The 19570-nt window shown below is 39.7% G+C and overlaps 1 protein-coding gene across 1 annotated transcript in view; it reads right to left on the reverse strand.

The window, feature by feature from the left end:
* The window catches only part of NDUFS4 (NADH:ubiquinone oxidoreductase subunit S4), a 48863-nt gene extending 31845 nt beyond the window's left edge, over positions 1-17018 (reverse strand). The window contains exon 1 of the mRNA XM_075410988.1: positions 16633-17018. Coding sequence (XP_075267103.1) covers positions 16633-17003 — 371 coding nt within the window. The 5' untranslated portion in view covers positions 17004-17018. The remainder of the gene's footprint in view (positions 1-16632) is intronic.
* Between the last annotated feature and the right edge of the window lie 2552 nt (positions 17019-19570).

Genomic DNA, 19570 nt, shown 5'->3' on the forward strand with positions numbered 1-19570 from the left:
TCAGGCACTTAACTGAGGAGGTAACAAGGAAACAGACCTCTTTCACACAATCCTCTCTTCTCAAACTCCCACAACAAGAAGTATCCTCACTCAAGTTTTCACGTAGAAATTGCATAAACTTAACAATATTTATTTTACCTTCAAATGAAATGAATATACAATCTAGATCACTTAAGTGACCACTCAATTTAAACCTTTTATTCTGTCCTCAACGGCAAAGTAATTCTCATAAAATTCACAATTAATACTTGCCTCTGTCCACATCCACCTTGACCTTTAGGTAGCTTTTGTGATGGATAAATGTGCAGAAGTATAAAACATACTTTTTACTGTTCTGTTCTCACAAGGTTCTCTTCCTTTCTTCTACTACTGACCTCCAGAGAGGTAATGTGCTTTTTTCCTTTCTCTTTATAAGCAATACGGGTCCACATTATCCCGTTTTGCCTCTTTTTGACTGCTTCTGCATTTGGTTTTCCTGTCGAAACATCTTGAGATGAGGTGTTAACAGTAGGAAGTTCTATTTCTTACCCTGTTCTAAGACTAACCAAACTCTCCTTTAAAACTTCTGTACACAGAATACTTTGAATAAAAATAAACAGACCAGCAATATAATTCCAAAGTTCAGAAACTATACAGAAAGGTTTACATGCAATAGCTAGCAACAATAAACCCTGCTATCTTCTGGTCTCATCGATGTCCCATTCAAATCACAGATCAGACAAATTTCCTTCACAATTACTATCTAATAAACAAAGTGTGACCAGACTCCAAGCTGGCCACAGCTCCACTGTGGATCTGCCCAAATGTTTATTTCATAGTGAGCTCCTTAGTGATGAACAAGCAAGTTTTTAAATGTAAAAGCCTGGGTTTATTAGAATAGTTATCCTTTTAAAACAAAAACCCTTCAGAATTACTCAGACAAAAGTAACGTTAAGGTTTATAAAAAAAGTCACCCGTGTCCTTTATGATCTTGCAGATACTTTCTCACAGTATCCCACATTAATTTATGTGGCTAATCCAATTGCAGTCTCTTGGATTATAACCAACACTTCCAAAGGTCTTACAGTCCCTAAAAAGTTTTTCTTTTATTAAGGATGCCTGGCTCTATGGCTGGTGAAGATGCCACACTTAGTCCATAGGGATTTAGACAGCAAAATTCTCCTCTTGTTGAAGTTTGTCTTTGTGGGCTTCCTCCTTCAGATGCATCCTCCCCAAGCAGATTCCCTCTCTCATATCTCCTACTCACTCTCTTAATGGAAGACTCCTCTGTTCTCTACATGTTAGTGTGTCACACAAATATGCAGACATCTTTGTGTTTCCAAAACATGGATAACTTGGTGTGAACATACAGCAGGTCCTTTGGCTACCGAGACCACCACTCAAACTGCCATCTGATTTCCAGTTATGAAAGTGGTATCTTCTCCCCGTGCCGTGCCATTGTGTTGGGCATTTAAAGTCCTTACACTTGATCTATATGATCCTGTATCATCATTTTACACTATTATAATTTAATCATTTCTATCATTTATAATTTCATTATACTCATTTTTACAGCTCACTTAAAATGTAAATCTGTGTAATACAATTTTGTCTTTACCATCCATCCGATCATGGTCCGGCTTCAGCATGAACTCTGCTTTTAGCTTTAATATCTACTACAAAACAATACACTTTAATGATGTTTCTGGGTTTCAGTGTTAGGAATTTAAAAAAGGCTAAGGTCACTTTTTCTTCCACAGCACACACTTAAGAGGGGCATTATAGACCTGAACATTGCATCTACACCGGGTTATGGCTACAATCTACATGTCTTTTATATTGTGTAGAGAGACAAGAGTAAAAATTTTGCAAAGACTACACTACACGGTCTTCTTATTAAATACTTGTAAAAATACTCTTATGTTAGCTCAGTAACATGGAATGAATTAATGATGACTACTAGAGCAAACATGAGCTTGTAGAGTTCAAAATCTTCTATTTGTAACACATATTCTGGGAAAACAAATGCTGTAATCATCTAACCATGTGTTTTCCATGAGAAGCATGTACTCCCACCATCATCTGCTGTGCCAGCAAAGTCACAAATGAGTTGCACATCTCTGCTACACAAACGGAGGGGTCTACTAAGAAGCAACTGCAAGTTCTCCAGTCTGCACTACAATATTCACACCAGCATCAGGTCTCTCAACCATCTTATCCCTCTTGTTTCAGGGGACATATACGTCTCCTCTTCCTTTCCTACATCAGAGGCCCCAGCTCTGTTGACGCCATTAACCAGTTTTGTTGAACTGGAGAAACGAAATGCTGAAAAAACGGACAGCGAAAGTTTCTTGTGATATGAAGGTGAGGGATATTATGGTATTCTACTTGAATATTTATCTTGGTAGTTTTGGCTATCTGTATTCAATCTCTAAAATTCAACAAACTTTAACTTCTTAGACATCTGCTAAATAACCTATGCTTAACCCCTATATGCTTTTGGGTTTTAACAGCATAAATGGAAAAATAAATGGAAGTCTTACAGAAGAGAATGCCTGCCACAAAGCCCGTGGAATCCCCCACAAACATAGTGGAACTGAGAAGCAGCCATATTTACAAGGCATGAATTTGCCTTCCACGAACACTTATGCTGTGACCAGCATATTACACAACACCCAGATGCAAAAACTTGTATTCACCTCATCAAATTCAGTAGCCAAGATTTAATTCATGGCACAAAAAAACGCTCCTGAACCTCTTTATGCCACACATCTGACTGTTTGATCTATTAGCACCCCCTTTTGGTCAACTATTGGAGATATGTTAAAGAAAACCAGATACCACAGCACAGGTAATCAGATCTCAACACAGAGATGGAACAAAGTCTTGAAGAAAATCTCATGTGTGCCTCATGAAAAACAAGGGCAGTCATTAAGTCTAAATAGTGTTTTAAGTACCCTGATACTGAATCACCAGGGTACCAGGAGATGTGAATATACACGTATGCAGAAGATATGATGAACCATTCAATACACTGAACAGATAATCATTCTTAGAAAACCAACTTTTTTTAACATTATGACATTTATCAGGAATAAGATAAGCTTCACAGTGTACAGCCACCATGAAGACAGTAAATTTTGAAAAAAACAAGAACATGGAAACACTGCCAGCTCAGAACTTCCACAGCATCCAACCTAGTCTCTCACTACTATTAAGTAGACTGAAACCATATCAGTGTAATGTTGTCTCATATAAAATACACACATTAACGACTGCCTGTTATACGGTGTCAAATACATTATAGATCACCATATTCAGCCTCAGTATAACGACAGCTTGCAAAGTTGAACTTGTGAGAGATGAACTTAAACAGAGTGGGATAACCCTTTTTGGTATTAGATTCACTATTGTAATTAAAGTGATAAAGACTTCACAGCGTCAATGGTGGTTTATTTTTACCAAGATACATTTACCATTTTTATTACTTCCCAACACAAACAAAATACAGAATCTAATGCCAAACACCACCTCTGGAGACCATGTAGTTCTATTTTGTAATATGAACTGCATGAGTAACTTCAGGGTTTGGAGGAAAAGCAAGATCCCCATTTATAAATAGTTATGTTCTCAGACAATATTGGCACATCATAATTTTTCTTTTGCCTATAAAATAATGTTAAATTATAAACACACTAAATAATGTTCCTGAATGGATAAAAGGAATACCAGTTCATTTAACTTAAACTACTGAAATTTCTGTATTAAGTGGCAAAAAAGATCAAAACTGAAATATAAATATATAAACACTGCTTCTACTTATTAAAAAAATCATATGCTAAATATAGATATATATTTTTTCCAGGTGTCTGTTTGGAAAACACGGCAGGAACTGATTCCACTCCTCTATTAGGCAAATATGCATTATGAAAAGAAGCAACTGTCACCTAAATGTACTGAATAAACACGAAAATAACTTTAAGCATTTAACTTACGGCTTGTAACTTAGTGTGCACCTCCAAAGCTAAATGTTAAGTTCACCTGTCTTTAGAAATACTAAACAAGTTAAATTTTCAAGCAATAAATACTTTATTAAGTAGAAAACAATCAAATTTTAGTTATTTTAGGTTCTACTTCAATTACCCACAGACAGGAAAATGATATTCACATATCTACAGACAACCAAAGCATCAGTTGAACCACAGCACTATGCAAAACACATAGTCTTTCCAGAACTACTGTAGGACCAGAGAACTGTAACTACTCCTGGCACTCCAGTTAAGTCCCTGGGACAAAATTCAGCTCTGTTAAGACATGGCTTGAGTTGCCCACCACCGGTTTCCTCATTTAAACGGCCTTCTCCGGGCCAACAAGAAATGAGGAAGGTTACCTCTGACTTAATGCCAAGCCTGCACAGCCCCTTATTCAAACAGGGTGTATCGGAGCTGCTCTCTAGACAGCAAAATGAGCTGACACCACTGGGCACAAAACAAGTATGAGCACAACCCTTCAGAAGGCTCCGCAACGGCCACATAGTCATCACAGGAAGGCTCAGCCTACTCCTGCAGGGCTACATAGGTGTCTCCACCATGCTTTTGAGCGCTATGCCTTGTAGGAGCATTAACTAGGAGGGTACATGCATGGCACAAGCATACACACAATGTAAACAGTTTGACCTGAGGAACAGTTCAGGAAAAAATCCACAGAGCTAGCTTGGATGCAAGTCAGCACACCAGCAAGAGTTCTCTGCAAGTCCATGACTGATACTAGACTGTTTCTCAACGTGCTTGGACATAAACTCAGTCATTATTTGCAACTGAACTTCTGAACAAAGTCATGCTAGTGCTTCTAGACCCCCACATGCATGTGACTCAAGTATGCCAGTGGTCTCTTCCAGAACAGAGCAAACAGACTAGAAATCCTTGTGAGAGAAAGGCTTAACACGTTAAAAATAACAGGACCCAAAATTATTTAAATATTTTTGTAGTAGGAATCACCAAACTCATTATGAAAGGAGATCTGGTGTACTGCTCTTACAGGAACAGAATACATAATTTGTAAGATGTCCAATTGCTGTCGGGTGACAAAGGAGCTCTGAACTACCGCCACCTGTACAGCTGCTGATCAGAAACTTCATTCTGTTACATTTCATTACATTGCTCTCCAAACCAGCAGACCTAATCTTAGAAATTAAACTCAGATCACAATCTGAGAACAGCAGGTTCCCTTTGAAACCAGTGGAAACTCCTTGTAGGCAAGTCAGATGAAAGGCAAATATTAGAAATGCTGCACAGCCCATATCAACTATCAACTGAATTTTACATTATCTAACTAGAAAGGCTGATAAAAAGGAAGAAGGAAAAGTTATGTAGGGAGTAAAGACAAAAATACACAGGTGACATATTTGCTCTGTTTGTGCTTTCTAAATGTCAAACTTCTCCCCACACATACACATTCAGGCATTCATGCAACTGGACAATAACTAAAAACTGTGCTCTCTTTATAGCAAGAACAACAAAAGTCAAAGGGTTTAATTCCAAAACCGCGAGGAATGAAACTAATGTTCCACAACCCACCTCTGTCTTAGGGAAGTTTATGCATTTTGAACAAGAGCCTTTGAATCACGCAAAATTAAACAAAAATATGAGTAAAGATTCCTTTGTGTTTGCGAACTGGTTTATGGCATAGTACGGTCCTGTATTTCATCCCTATCCTTCCCTACTTGTTTAGCCTTTCTATTTGACTGCACTTACAGGCTTAAGTAACACTCACTTTAACAATCTAAGGTAATAGCAATGTCTATAAAACATGGCATATATAAAAAAAGGCAACTTCTTTCTTATTTAATGCCCTCAAACACTTGTACTGTAAACTTCTGAACTAAACTATAGTACAAAAAGTCCTATAAAGTGTTACTGGAAAACTACATCCTGGTTTGTAATGGTTCACGGAAGTCAACGAAGCTATTTGGCCAGTAAGCCTCCGTTGTCAGGCAGCTATGAAAAAGTGTATTTAACAGCTATTCATTTATGTTTGTAGTACTCTGTAAAAGCTAGAGACAACCAAATGTCTCACAAATGGAATGTGACATACAGAGAAGCAGCTTTTTCACAACTGCATGCTCTCAGCAGTTTTTCTAGACGAGAATGGGAAAATCTAGCTAGTATTATTACATATGACTTCATTTCACCCTTGCCTTGTCAACTTTACCTTGTCTCAGTCACCTTACTCCTCAATTTCCTTTCTGACATCAAATCAGCTACCTTAGCTACTTTCCATTATATCCTACACTTTAATCACACCACAGCCCAGTTTTTAATTCTTCTGCCTGTCCACATCATTCCTTTGTTGACACACGCACGATATTTCAATAAATCTTTGCCTACTGAGTTGCATGCAGAGAAGACACACCAACAGTGCCATCTTACATGTAAGCAAGAATATAAGTAGAGTTTTCAAGTCAACTTGTGCTCTAATACGAATGGTCTGAAGACAAACTGTCAGACCATGCATCAGGAACTCTAAGGCCCTTGTTAACAGGTCTTAATGGCCATGACCAGTCACACTCAGGACCTCCATGAACAGCCCCTGCCTGTGCCCCTGGAGCTCCATTTAAGCTCAGCTCCGGGTCTTCAGCCTTTGCCTGAGCAACGTCATTAAGCGTACTTGCCTCCAGCCCTTGCTCTGGCTCCCGTCTGAGAGCCTGGCCAGATCCCTTACCCAAGCTGCAGTACGACTCCAGTTTCTTCCAGTGTATGCAATGTATTTGTACTTGTCTTTCAGCCTCATTACTTTGCAACCAAAGCACAGAGCTTAATTTTTATGTAGTCTCTCTGTAATGACCATTTTTAAATCTTATCTCTTTTTAAAAAGATACTAATGACAGTTTTTTTGTTGTAACAGTGTGATAAATTAGCTTCTACAATACACATCTGTTTTTAGCTTAAAACAAATGGTTGCCTGCAATGTAAGCAACCTATGCCAGTGCCTCCAACAGAAGTTTTAAAAAAATTATCACATCAAAACTTTAATTGCTATTCTACATGCAAGTGCAAGTAACAATTGCGTGGCACCAGTTTAGGAAAAAGAAGTCCTTTCTTCTAAAGAGTGCTGTACCAGCATCTGCAGTCTTAGGACAACAACTCTTTAAATTGATGAAGGATAGAGTATTGTATGTTACAATAGTAACATAATAAAACTGCCAAGCTACTTAAATGAAGTTTACTTTAACAGAAAGCTTGAGTGCCCTGTTGCTCCATAATTATCTTGCTTCATTTTCTTCCCATTTACTGCTATTTATTAATGTAAACACATCTTACAAGCATTTTTTGAAAACTCGCCTTTGAGAACAAAAATAACCTCATCAGCTACCCTATTTATGTGTTCTCTTGTACTCTTACTTACATACTGATCTCCTCCACTAGCACTACTCTTTTCTTTTGCTAGTCTCTTTTCATATTCTTACTATCTGAGCAGCTGTTCGTTGTCTGAAAGGAGACTGCTGGTCTTGTTTGCTCACTCTTTTCTAAAGTGGAATAAACCCTTAAGGCAAAACTGGTGCTTCAAATGCAAACCTTATTCTCGAATTCCAGTTCAGACAACAACATTCAGATTACTTGTCTCTTTCTCTGGTAGGCACAATCAACACTGATGTATGACAAAACATCACTGCTGCAGAATTACTCTTCAGGTGACTTACAGCAGCACATACAAATACTCCTTGCATACATGACAGAACAGTCAAAGCTACTGCATGAAGAGCTCTGCGTTTTTTTCCTTCCTGTAAAATATAGTGGTTCTACTGAAAGTAGTAAGCTATCTGCTTATTTGTAAGTCTTTAAATAGCCACAAAATACATCTCTGGTTTCATAATAAAAGATGGTACTTCTGAACATTATTGACTTCAGATGTAATAGCCATAAAAATCTCTACTTAAAACTACAGAAATACATACAAAAGATGAAAAATTAAAGTCGTCCTCCGCAATAAAATTTTTGCTTGGACTTTAATATAAATGACATCACTAACATTTACCAGAACATTACTTCATTAGACTGGTAGCAAGTGACAACATCAGAAGTATTTACATATAAAGTATATATTCATAAAAGACAGGTCTTCAAATATTTTTTACAAAATTCATCAAATCTGATTTTTTAAAAATAATTAGTGGAAGCTGTTTATGAAACCTTCCATGTTAACACTCCAAGAATAAGCAGCTGCAAGAATCGTTTGCCTACACACATTCTAGAGCTGCCTACAGTCTGTCTAGCTGAGTCAGAAGTCAATTTACTTCCTCAACATCAGTCACAGGTCAAGGGACAATTAAGACAGAAATTACTGCAGCTACAAAGTGCCTCGTTGACAAAATGGTACCTAAACATACTGCTACACTGCCAGGAGGGAACAACTGCACTTTTAAACTCTGACAGAAATATGCCATTCATTTCTTTGAAAATATGGAAATAAGCATTATAATAAAAGGTAGTGCTAACTGTTCAGCTTGCCTCATGCTAGTTTAACAATATCTTTTATCAGAAACAATAAAGGATATGATCTTAAGACAGTTTGGAGGTATACTTTGTAACACACTCTGAATCAAACTCTTACAACAGAATTTTAAAAGCTTATCAAAATCCACTCTGTTGCGAGAAGGAAAACATGTACATGGATAAAATGTATAAAACTATAAGCTCTTAAGGATTGTACAAATCACTGAAACTATTAGTATAAAAGAAGATTTTTATTAAACCTGGGATTTTTTAAAACTATTTGTGAGTAGGTTCGAGCTTCTCTGCTAAATATATGAGCCTCTCAGCATTATGATCTCTTACAACAGACAGTTCCATCTACAACAGACAATTTGGCAGAAAAATCAACAGCTGCCTGGCAGGGTGGGATATCTTTAATTTCTAGTTTTTCTCAAAATGCTAAAAGTTTAATTTCAGACCCTATAGTAACAAAAAAAATTGCAGTCAGACATAATTTACTCTCAAAGAACCAAAAATGCACAAGTTTAAGAACACATATTTTCTTGCATCACAAAGAATCGCGTAAAACAGAACTATGAACAAGACTCTGTGTTAGTCCCGCACAGAACTAAATAGTGACATTGCCTCTGTATCTCCACAAATATACCTTATGCCTAACACTGTTTTCAAGTATGCTTAAAGTTCACAAATTCCTTTAAAAGAAAAAAAATTTAGAGTCACAAAGTTGGTGATGACAAGAAATTATTATCACACTAAGTAGATGATTTGTCCACAGAGTAAACCATACAATGATATCAGTAAAAGCAATATTCAAAATTGAGAATGAAGACAGAAATTAAAAATATCAACTATGTTCGCAGTGTTTCCATTCTCGCTGGTCATCAGTATGACCTTAACAATAGGCAAAATTTCCCACAGTGCCATAGGGAAGACCCATTATATTGGTCTAATACTTTGAGAATTACACATCAGTCTAATAACTCCTACTGTTGATTTGATTTGCATTTATTTCGTCCCTAAAAAAAAAATACCAGATACTGATTTTGCTTGTGTCTCGTTGTGAGTGAAACACCAAAGCAGCATGTTATTGAGGTAGATGGTACCAATTAAATTCTCAAGTTACTTTGGGTTTTGGAACTTAACTTCTTATGAATCTCATTGGCGCATTTTGATAGCGCCTGTGTTTTGTGAAGAACAGCTTTGAAAGTGACAGTTCCCATCAGTCAGAAATACAACCCAACTGTCTTCTGGGCTTTTCCAATGATATACAAGTATTGCATCAACTTGAGATGTGTAATGGAATAACAAGGTTAATTGAGTCATAATGCTCAAACCTACATTAAAGCAACACCAAGGTCATTTCTGTAAGCCGAAAAAGTTGTATTTTTCCAGTATGAGTTAAACCCACTGAACAGTATATATTAAACCACCACCACTAAATCAAATTTTTTTATTTTGTTAACATAGTTTTGAAATTCTATCTATTGACAGCTGGCATTTGAATTCCCCTTCTTCATGTATCCATATGGCATTTCATAATCTTTCTATCAATTTCTTATTTATTTGACAAAAAAAATGTGCTTGAAGTCATTGTAAAAAGTTCTGCAAATACATGTCTCAAATTTCGAGATACCAAATATTTGGTACTAGGAAATACCAACAGGAAAGACTTCTCCATAAAAAGGTTAGGGGGTTTGTTTTGAGAACAAAGGAAGTGTCATTCTCAAACGCAGCCTCAGAACCTATTTTAAATTGTTTAGTCCCTCAAGGAAAGTATTATGTCCTTCTGTTTCAGGAAACTAGCGCCAAGAAACTTCACCTCTACCCTCCAAGGCTTTTTTGTTTGTTTTTGCTTGTTTGTTTTGGTGGGATTTGGGGTTTTTACTTGTATCTCCACTCCTCTTCGAATCTTCGAAGTAGAGAGAAGATTATTAGGTTCTCACCTCAGTAGATTTAAGGAAAAAGTTATTCTAACATGTAATAATGCTTTTTTTAAAGATACGTCAAACTTCAGACAAGTGACCTGCGGTTCTGAGCCCAGGTCAGACTAATTGCCACAGAGCTGGTAAGAAGAGTTTTCAGCTGTTCTAGTGCAGTAGCAAGCACACTGCTTATTTACTAGTTTTCTTTCAACACAAACACACCTTAAATGTCTGTCTGCTTGTCTCTGTTAAACCCTCGTTTGCTGAAAAGGCTGTCATTGCTCCCCCTTTTGGCTTCCAATTCCAAAAGTGAAGGAACCAAACAGAATTAAAGTAAGTCACTCCAAGTTATATGCCCAATAATGAACTGCAATTTAAGAAGCTTCATCAGCAACATCTCTCTGTCATAATGCCTGCTCTACTTCTCCACAACTACATCACAAAAACACCCATTTCCAGAATAACACACCTCTCCCTCGCCCCTATTCTCAAACTCTGGCTCTCCCAATCTCTTTTCCCCTTCTGCTCCTCTTCCTTTCACATCTTTCTACCCATCCTCTTCCTCACCTAGACCAGAAAGTACTTGAATGATAAGAAACACTATGGGAATCCCATACAACTTTAAGTATATGAATTATTACGATCACAGCTCACCAGGAGACAAATTGAGCATTAGAAGGCAGCTAAACTACATGCTATGTGGTATTCTATGATAAAATTCTTTGGTTTGACAGCAAAGTCCTACTGCTCTAATATTTTATAACATCCAACATCCTCATTCCTCCATGGCAGCGTTCCAAAGCTTCCTCTTTTCATTTTAAAGGAAACAGGCAGCACTCCTACACCCTACTTCCCGTAATGCCAAACAGAGCAGCCAAAAGCAGGAAATCTAAAACATTCTGGTTCACCAGAGCCACTCTGACCTAGTTACAAAGACTCGTATCTGTGAACAACACACTAGTCGTGAGTAAGATACCATGTTGTTGTCCCATCAGCTCTTAGATAAGAAGCAAGTAGTGATGGATTACCAACTTTGAGTTCCACGTAAGGTACTGCAAAAGGACTTAAGTCCTCCTACTTGTCAGAAATCTCCTTCTCCCTCCCTCAAAGTATGCAAAACTGATGAGAAAAGAGGGCCTGCCTTCAAAAGAACCAGGCACTAGGTCATCATCTAAGGGCATGTGACTACAAAAAATAACCACTGATGATGCTTTCAGTCACAGTGAATATTCCAGATTTGGCTGCTAAACCCTTTCTTATCCACACAATCATTATTTGAATAGTGTGGACAAAGTTGAAGGGAATGGGTTTTGAATGAATTATACACTTAGATATATTGAACATCTACTTCTCCCAAACTACTGTTTCAGGCTGTCTGCAAGATCAGACAAACACTCACTGCTGCCTGGAGTCTTGTTTTCAAACTTATGCTCATTAAGTGTACAAACTGCAGTGTTTTTCATCTTTTTCTCCCCCTGCTATGTCCATTTGTTTCTCCACATCTTTCACCTCGAGTCTGCTACCAACCTCCACATCACCACATTCTTATGACCAAAAAAACTCCCTAAAGATTTAGCCGCATTTCAGTTTACAGTTGTACTATTCTGTTGCAAGATACTCTGATTCACTGTACTTTCTCTGATATGCATTAAAACCAAAACAGATATTTTTTTATTCAAGGTACTGTTTGCAGATGCAGCTAGCCATTGGAATTAATTTTGATAAAGTTAATTGCTGCAGACCTATTTCTTTAATTAATGAAAACCAAAGCTTCTGATGTGTCTGAATCTGACAACACCACACGTACACTATCCTGCACAGTATATGAGGGTAAGGAGCAGAGACATTACAGCTGGATGAAATAACAAGTAATATAACTGCTGCAACATGCTACTTATTCCAAACTTGGCAAAAATGTCACACTGTCTAGAACGAATGCTGGCTAAACAGTGCTTCTATTAACCAGATGCATACAGGGCTTTGTGCATCTTTGTGCAGCTCTCTGGTCTACACAGATCTAGATCCAGGAAGTCTTTTAAACCCTATTTTAACATACAGCAACAAGAAAACCAACACTATTTTGAAGAAAGAAAACAAACAATCATCAAAACCAGTAACACCACAAAAGAGTAAGCTAGTTATCTTGAGAGGAAAAAAAATTTTTGAAAAGTTAATAAACATTTTCTGTATTATTCATGAAAGAGCAAGACAAAAAATGAAACAGATTTCTTCCATATCTTATAAGTCCTTTATTTTCCCACAAAAATGGCTTCCCCCTCTTTTTACCAAGGGTGAAGCTTGCTTATGTATACGAAAACTGAAGAATAAGATTTAAATTGCATCCCAGGTTTCCTCATTCTCTTGAGCGTATAGCATGAACTGAGTGAACAACAGGCTTTCTACTACACAAATGTCCATAATTCTTTGCTTTTATAACCTCAGGTATCCATTTATTATGAAATAGAAAAACTTTTGCTACCATGCTCAGAGTCTTTACACCAGAATTAAAGGAGTAAGGTAATACATTTTGAAGAACCATCATCTATCATTGAAAAGTGATAAGAACAATCCATTATCATGAAATCTCTGAAATACTCACTGGTTTTCGAACAAACAGCTGATTCCCAGCTCAGCAGAAATCTGTTTGAAGTTTTCTTTTCCCAGCTCCACCTACCCGTATTTTCTAATGCAAGGAGACACTGCAGTCTTTCCCAAGACAAAGGCATTTAAGAGTACCTCCTCTGCTTTCCTCCAATTCACATAAAACTTACAGAAATGTAACTGTATTATTTAAATTATACCACTTAATCAAATTTTGGCTGCAGACAACCAGGAGCTAAAATTGGAAGTAATGATGTAAGACAAACAAGGTACAACCTTCCTCCTGAAGAGGTCAAACTCAGAAAAGCACGTTCAACATAATTTCAAGCTCCTGAAACCTTGACAGTATGAAAGCTTCAAAACTGTGATCTAAGCAAAAGAGGCACTTCTACTTTCTGTATCAGCTCAGGCCATCTGCTGATGGTCTGTTAGGCTCACCACCGGACAGAATAATGATGGACTCAGTAATCACTGCTTCAGTGATTTAAACTAGGCACACAGAACTTCATAAAGATGCAAGGAATGTTGCTGCATGTTCTGTTAACTTCAGCCTGAACGCTCATTTCCTTGTTGTGTTACCAGTAACCAGTTCAGAATAACCAAGCAGCTTGGGTATGAATATTCTGAAGTGCTTAAATATGCACTGATAAATTCAATCTTTGCATTAGAGGATGTTATAATATTTGTAAGAACCAAATATAACTCCTGAAAATCATAATAGAATCTCTCTTGTGACTACTGGAAAGTGATCTTGGGAATAATTTTCAACATCAGAGGGCAGCTATATTATTCTGTAATTGAAGTTTTGAAAACTGGAGAACTACCAGTAGTTTCACATACAAAAATCTGCAAAAACCAATGCAAATAAAACTACTGCTTGAAGGTTTTAACTTTAATCCCACAGTGCTCCAACAATAAGCTATATTATTCTCATAACCTAAATTAGGCAAATAACATGAAACTGTAATTTAACCAAGTTGTACCAGACCTGACCACACTTCACTCTGAACCTGAGTAAACTAAAGCTGAAGTGACAGAAGAATCATTCAAATGCCCTCACAGCTGACAATTCCAGCACCTTCTTCGGTCATCTCCTAAGGACAGTGTTAACTTTTCTTATCAGTAATTCTAACACCTTCACTTACTTTAAGACACACATCTAGCATACTAGTATAGGACATTCTTTCTACAGACTGACAAATACACAGATTACTCCAATAATAAATTAGACAGACAAAGACTTTAAATATACTCTGAAACTGTTGTAACAAAGAAGCTACTTGCACCAAACTGTATCTGTCAAAATACTTTTCTGAAAGGAAACCAGTATCGCAGGTTCTGTACATTCAGTTGCAAGATATGCTGCAAACCACTGGCTTCTCAAAAAAGCAGGCTTTTGGATAGCTGCTCATCATTGTAACTGGAAAATAAGCTTAAGTGGTTTGTATTATACGACCATTCACAATTCTGTGAGGTGGGAAAGTTCCTTTATCCTCTTTTTATAAAATGAGACATGTGATACTAAAGCCAGAAATGGGACTTGTATACTGTCAAGCTTTGAGGCGTCTACCTGTCTTATGAAATTTATTATACGGGAGTCATTTAGACTTCTGGTAAAATACAAAGCATTATATACCATATAAGAAAAGTATCCACAAACGAAAACAAACCAAACAGCTGCTTTCAAGAAGCAACAGAAAGTACAGAAGCGAAAGATACACTTTCTTCCAAGTACCTCTAATTTTATTACCTCACTGTGAGCTGCAGGAAGACATCTTGAATTCAAAATTTAGAGCCCTGAATCCTTTTCTGTAACTTTGTACCTTGATTTTCCCTTCCAAGCAGGCAGACTGCAGAAACTTCTTAACAATACTTTTCACATGAAACAGGAACTGAGAAGAGGGAAAATGCAAGTTTCAGTGCCTACTTCACCAAGAAAATAGTTAACTACTTCACAAAAATCACGTAGTGAATGACAGCCTTAACTGTTGCTTCATACTGCCAAAACTATCTTATTCTGAAACATCCTTTCCTTGTTCCATGGCAAATTTTATTCTCACTCTTCCAATATGCAATGATTGCAAAGAAGTATACAACTTCAGATAAGAGAGACTGATAGTGCTCCTCCCTGCCTCTTCACCAAGAAACCTGCAGATTTATGATCAGGCCACTCTCCTACAGAACATGAAGCTCCAGTTAACCTCAAGCAACTATCTTCAGCTTCCCTCTTATTGAAAATACTAAGGGACACTAATTCTTCAGCCTCCCCCTGTGGCCAGGAAGGAACCTAAGGCACTATTTCAAAGAAGAAATTTCCTGGAAGAAATGCCAACTTGAGTCCCTACCTCACATTTCCATGCTGTTCATTCCCCTGCTACATCCTACTATTTGTTCTGGAATAACTGCTTAAAAAATGGAGTGGTAAAACTTTAAAACAAACAAACAAGACTATTTTTAACCTGAATCAGTTGACTGATCTAATTTACCACATGGTACAGGCAACAGTTGTGTCACCACCACAGAAGACTACAAGAATGGCACAAACAAGCAGTCAAACGTGAACTGTAAGCTTCTGCATTAGCACAGAGGAATTCCTAAATTCATATTCGCAAATTCCAAACCATTTTTATGAGACTGAGGATTAATCTTCAGCACTGTAAAACAGGTGCCATTCCAAGAGGGAGGAAGCAGCGGTAAGCAATGGGAGTGTCAGAACATAAAAACTGAGAAAATATAGTATGGCCATAGTCCTTCTTTCTCTACATATGTGTCCACGTACAGCTGTGTGTGTTTATATATATACAAACACATATAAAGACCCCACCGATTTTTAAAAAATTACTGAAACTACCTTGCATATATGTTTATATGTAAAGATTCAAGCAGCACGGAGAGCAAACCCTCCAAACCCCAGTTAATGGCACTGAACTGTATTTTTTCTCCTGACTAGAAGGGAGTCTTACAAAAACCTAAGTCCTGTGATGTGCCAGAAGTAAACACATGCACACATCCTCAACTAGAGGTTAGGTCATGTACTGGACTTTCAATACAGCTCCCTGCATTAAAGAAACAAACAGCAAAGCGCCACCAAAAATTATAAAGCGATTTCCAGCATTATTTCGAGGAATCGGTGAAAGAGTAGCTACGTATCCCCCGAAAAGAGTAGCAGATCTTGGGGAGGGAACAGAGAGGAGAACCTACAGGGTACAGAACAGGCCAAAGGGGTGCGAATCTCTGGGAAGGGCGTGCCGGCGATGGAAGGAGCCGTCGCCCTCTCCGGCTCCCTGGCAGGGAGGGAAAGGCTGCCCGCCACGGCGGGGCTGCTCTGCCGTTTCGACCGGCTCCCGACCTCCGGGCGCCGCAAGGACACCGGGCGGGCGGTCACGGCGAGGAAGACAACGAGGGCAGACAGGGACGGACAAACGCAGCCCCGGAGGAAGGCCTCGGCGCAGCCCAGCCGCCCCCCGCTCGCGGTGGGGCCCTGCGCGGCCCCCCCGCCCCCCGGCCTAGCGCCCGAGGCGGGTGCGGCGAAGCCCTAGGCCCGGGTCGGCCTCGTCGGCAGCGCGGCCGCCCCCCCGGGCCTCGGGCCCCTGGCTGCGGCGGTGCCGGGCGGGCGGAGCGCCCGCGGTGCCCGTTACCTTGCCGGCGACAGGCGGGCTGCGGCGGCCCCGCTCCTCGCAACAAGGTGCCTCAGAGCCGCTGACATTGAGAAAGCCGCCGCCATGACGCTCGCCTCAGCCGCTGGGAGACGGCGGCGTCGCAAGGCCAAACCTCCTCCGCCCACACAGGAAACGCGAAGGCGAGGGCGGAAAGAGAGAGCGGGAGGGGCGGAGAGGGGGCTGAGGAAGGGGAGAGGGGGAAGGCGGGCAGGCTGCTGGTACCCCGTCGCCAGCGCTGCGGAGGTCCGGCCTGATGGTGGGCAGCCTCGTGGAGGAGCCATGCGCGCCTTTCCCCCAGCTACGCGTTCGGCCCAGAGGCGTCTTCTGGCAGCTTTGGGGCGTGACGCCATCTTCTCGGTGGCAGCGGACGAGGGCCTGGGAGGGATGGCGCCGGGGCAGCGGCCTCCCCCCGGGGCAGCGGGCTGTGCGGCCGGCCGGCTGGGCTGGCCGCTGTGTGTGTCCCTGGGGCAGGCCGGCAAGGACTGGAGGGCACGGCGGCCTGCGGGTCTTGGTGTGCCCAGCGCCTGGAGACCCTCCTGCTTGGGCGCAAAAGCTGTGGGGTGGGTGTTTCTGACCCCGTTCTTTCCCGTTACGTTTCACAGGCAAAGTGCTGAAGTCTGCACAAAGACTTCGAAGTTTTGCCGTATCTTCTTGCCCCTGTTTTTTGACCTACTTCTTAGTCCTGCCATAGAAAACAGGTCCACATTCTTGGTTCACTACGACAAGCAAGTCTAACGTGCTGCAGCACTTTGAGGAGCTCTGTTCTGCTTTTTAACCCATTCCAGCCTTATTTCCTATGTTAAAGCAAGCAACACTGCCGAGACCCCTGTTCTCTTAAAGTGCGGTCATATTTTTAATACATTAACTGTAAAAGGGGAGTCAATATCTGTACTTGTGCTCTGGAAGCATTATGATGGTGTGTTATTGGTTAAAGAAGACAGACTGCTGTACATCAAAAGTCAAATACAATCATGTTCAGTGCCAAACCCTTAAAAGACACAAGTTTCTAAAAATGGGTGGTGCAAAAGTACAGTGTTATAGTAAGATCTCTAATATTGTGAAGGACTGGTAAGTTTTTGGTTCTGGGTGGGAAAAAGGTGGTATTCTTATAAATACTCTATATTAAAAATCTGTTGACATTTGGAAAAAAACTTCAGCATCAATTTTGCTGAAAAACAGAAAAATATTAAGAAGTTTGTTAAACAAAAAAAAGAAGATTAAATTCCTACAGCAGGAGATACTGGTTTTGACTGTTTCTGTGTTGGTCCAGGAGAAGCTGGCCTTAATTTTGACACCAAAAACAGGGTCAGATACAAAAATTCTGCACAAGCAAGTAAATTCAGCATTTCCCTGCCCCAAATAAAGGAAGATGGAAGAACAGTTCTAATGAAAATTTAAAAAAAAAACTTTCAACGGATGTCTTCTGCAGTTATCAAATCAACAGAACATGAATTTCCAATGAGAATAAACAAACAACACGCTTGTATTATGTAATCCTAGTTAAGTATCAGACCAAGAGCCATTCTTTCATAGTATTTGTATTAGGCTAATGTTGCAAACAGCTTTGTATTGTAAATCATCCTATTAGAACTTTGCACTCTCAAATGTGTAATTTTCTGTGCTTTCTTCCTGTCAAATATTTCTGAATTGTGGTGAAATGAAAATGTATATTGTTTTTCCCTTTCAAAACAGCAATAACATGCAGAAAAAGAAGAAAGGTGAAAAATCTTCCAAGCATAACACAGAGAAGTAGTAAGGACCGTGATTTACAAATTTGGTGCTTTTACAGATAGGAGTATTTAAAATTAATTTTTACATCATTAGTGAATGTATTCAAAGTCAGGTGTGGTAAGACAGAGAGCAGGAGTAATTCTGTAGCAATGATGAACTGAAATGACCTATGTGGGGAAGTTGATACGCTTTCTTAAATGCAGGTGGGAAATACCCCAAACTTTTGAATTTACCAGGTTTTTTTTCAAGGATTTTGAGAGAAAGACCTGAAAAACCCGGTTCGCCCAAGTTTTCTGTGATTTTTTTTCAAATGTATCAAGTGTCAGCCTAATAATGCATGTAATCTCTTGCACCGAACCTCCAGTCACATGCAGATAGACATAGTAAGAGTATCTGCATCTCAGGAAATTAATAAATTTTTCTCTCTCTTCCAAGATCTTTTTCCAAGGCATGAGTGATGGTCGGTTAGGGGAGGCATTCACACCAACTCAGATTTACTTCAGCTAATCTGAGCTTGTCCGGTTTGTGGTGCTTCAGTGAAAAGAAATGTTGTGTCATTTCTGGAAGCAGCGGAAGATTTTGTAGCTATTTAAAGGCACCAGTGGTTTGGTGAGGCCAGGTGCCCTCGAGGGCTCTACTGTAAACTGAGGCAAGTTGTTTGGAGTCTGTCTGCTTTGCAACAGCTGGCAGATCATCAGTAGCTCAGCAGAAGACCTTTGAGGTAGACCCAGCTTTCTATGTGGGGTCTTGTTTTGGTATCAGAGATGGAGCGGGTGGTTTGGGCAGCATGTGCAGGCTCCTCTGCTTCACGTGGTTCAGTTCTTTGAACTCCTGCTTTCCCAGCTACCTCTTTTTTGGGTCGGGGAAAGACACAGGTAGCACCCAGCAGCAGAATTCGGAGCTGCCACCTGATTAACCAAACCTGTCAAAGGAGAGTGCCAAATTCAGGAGCTGCCTTTGGCAGCTGCAGAGGCAGCACCGTCTTGTGTTAGATCACAGCGACTGATGGGCTTGAGCATGTGTACAAGTGAACGTGCTGCTAATTGCTAGCACAGTCCCCGGAACTGTTTTGGCCCTGGCCAATTAGCACCGTCCACAACAATGTCTGAGCGCAGTCTGGGAACTGGCCTGGGCCTGGGACTGTTCCTGATAAGCCGTGTGGATGAGGCCGTTCTGGGTTTTGAAT

Source organism: Opisthocomus hoazin, chromosome Z (genome assembly GCF_030867145.1).
Source record: "Opisthocomus hoazin isolate bOpiHoa1 chromosome Z, bOpiHoa1.hap1, whole genome shotgun sequence".
In the NCBI taxonomy this organism is placed as follows: Eukaryota; Metazoa; Chordata; class Aves; order Opisthocomiformes; family Opisthocomidae; genus Opisthocomus; species Opisthocomus hoazin.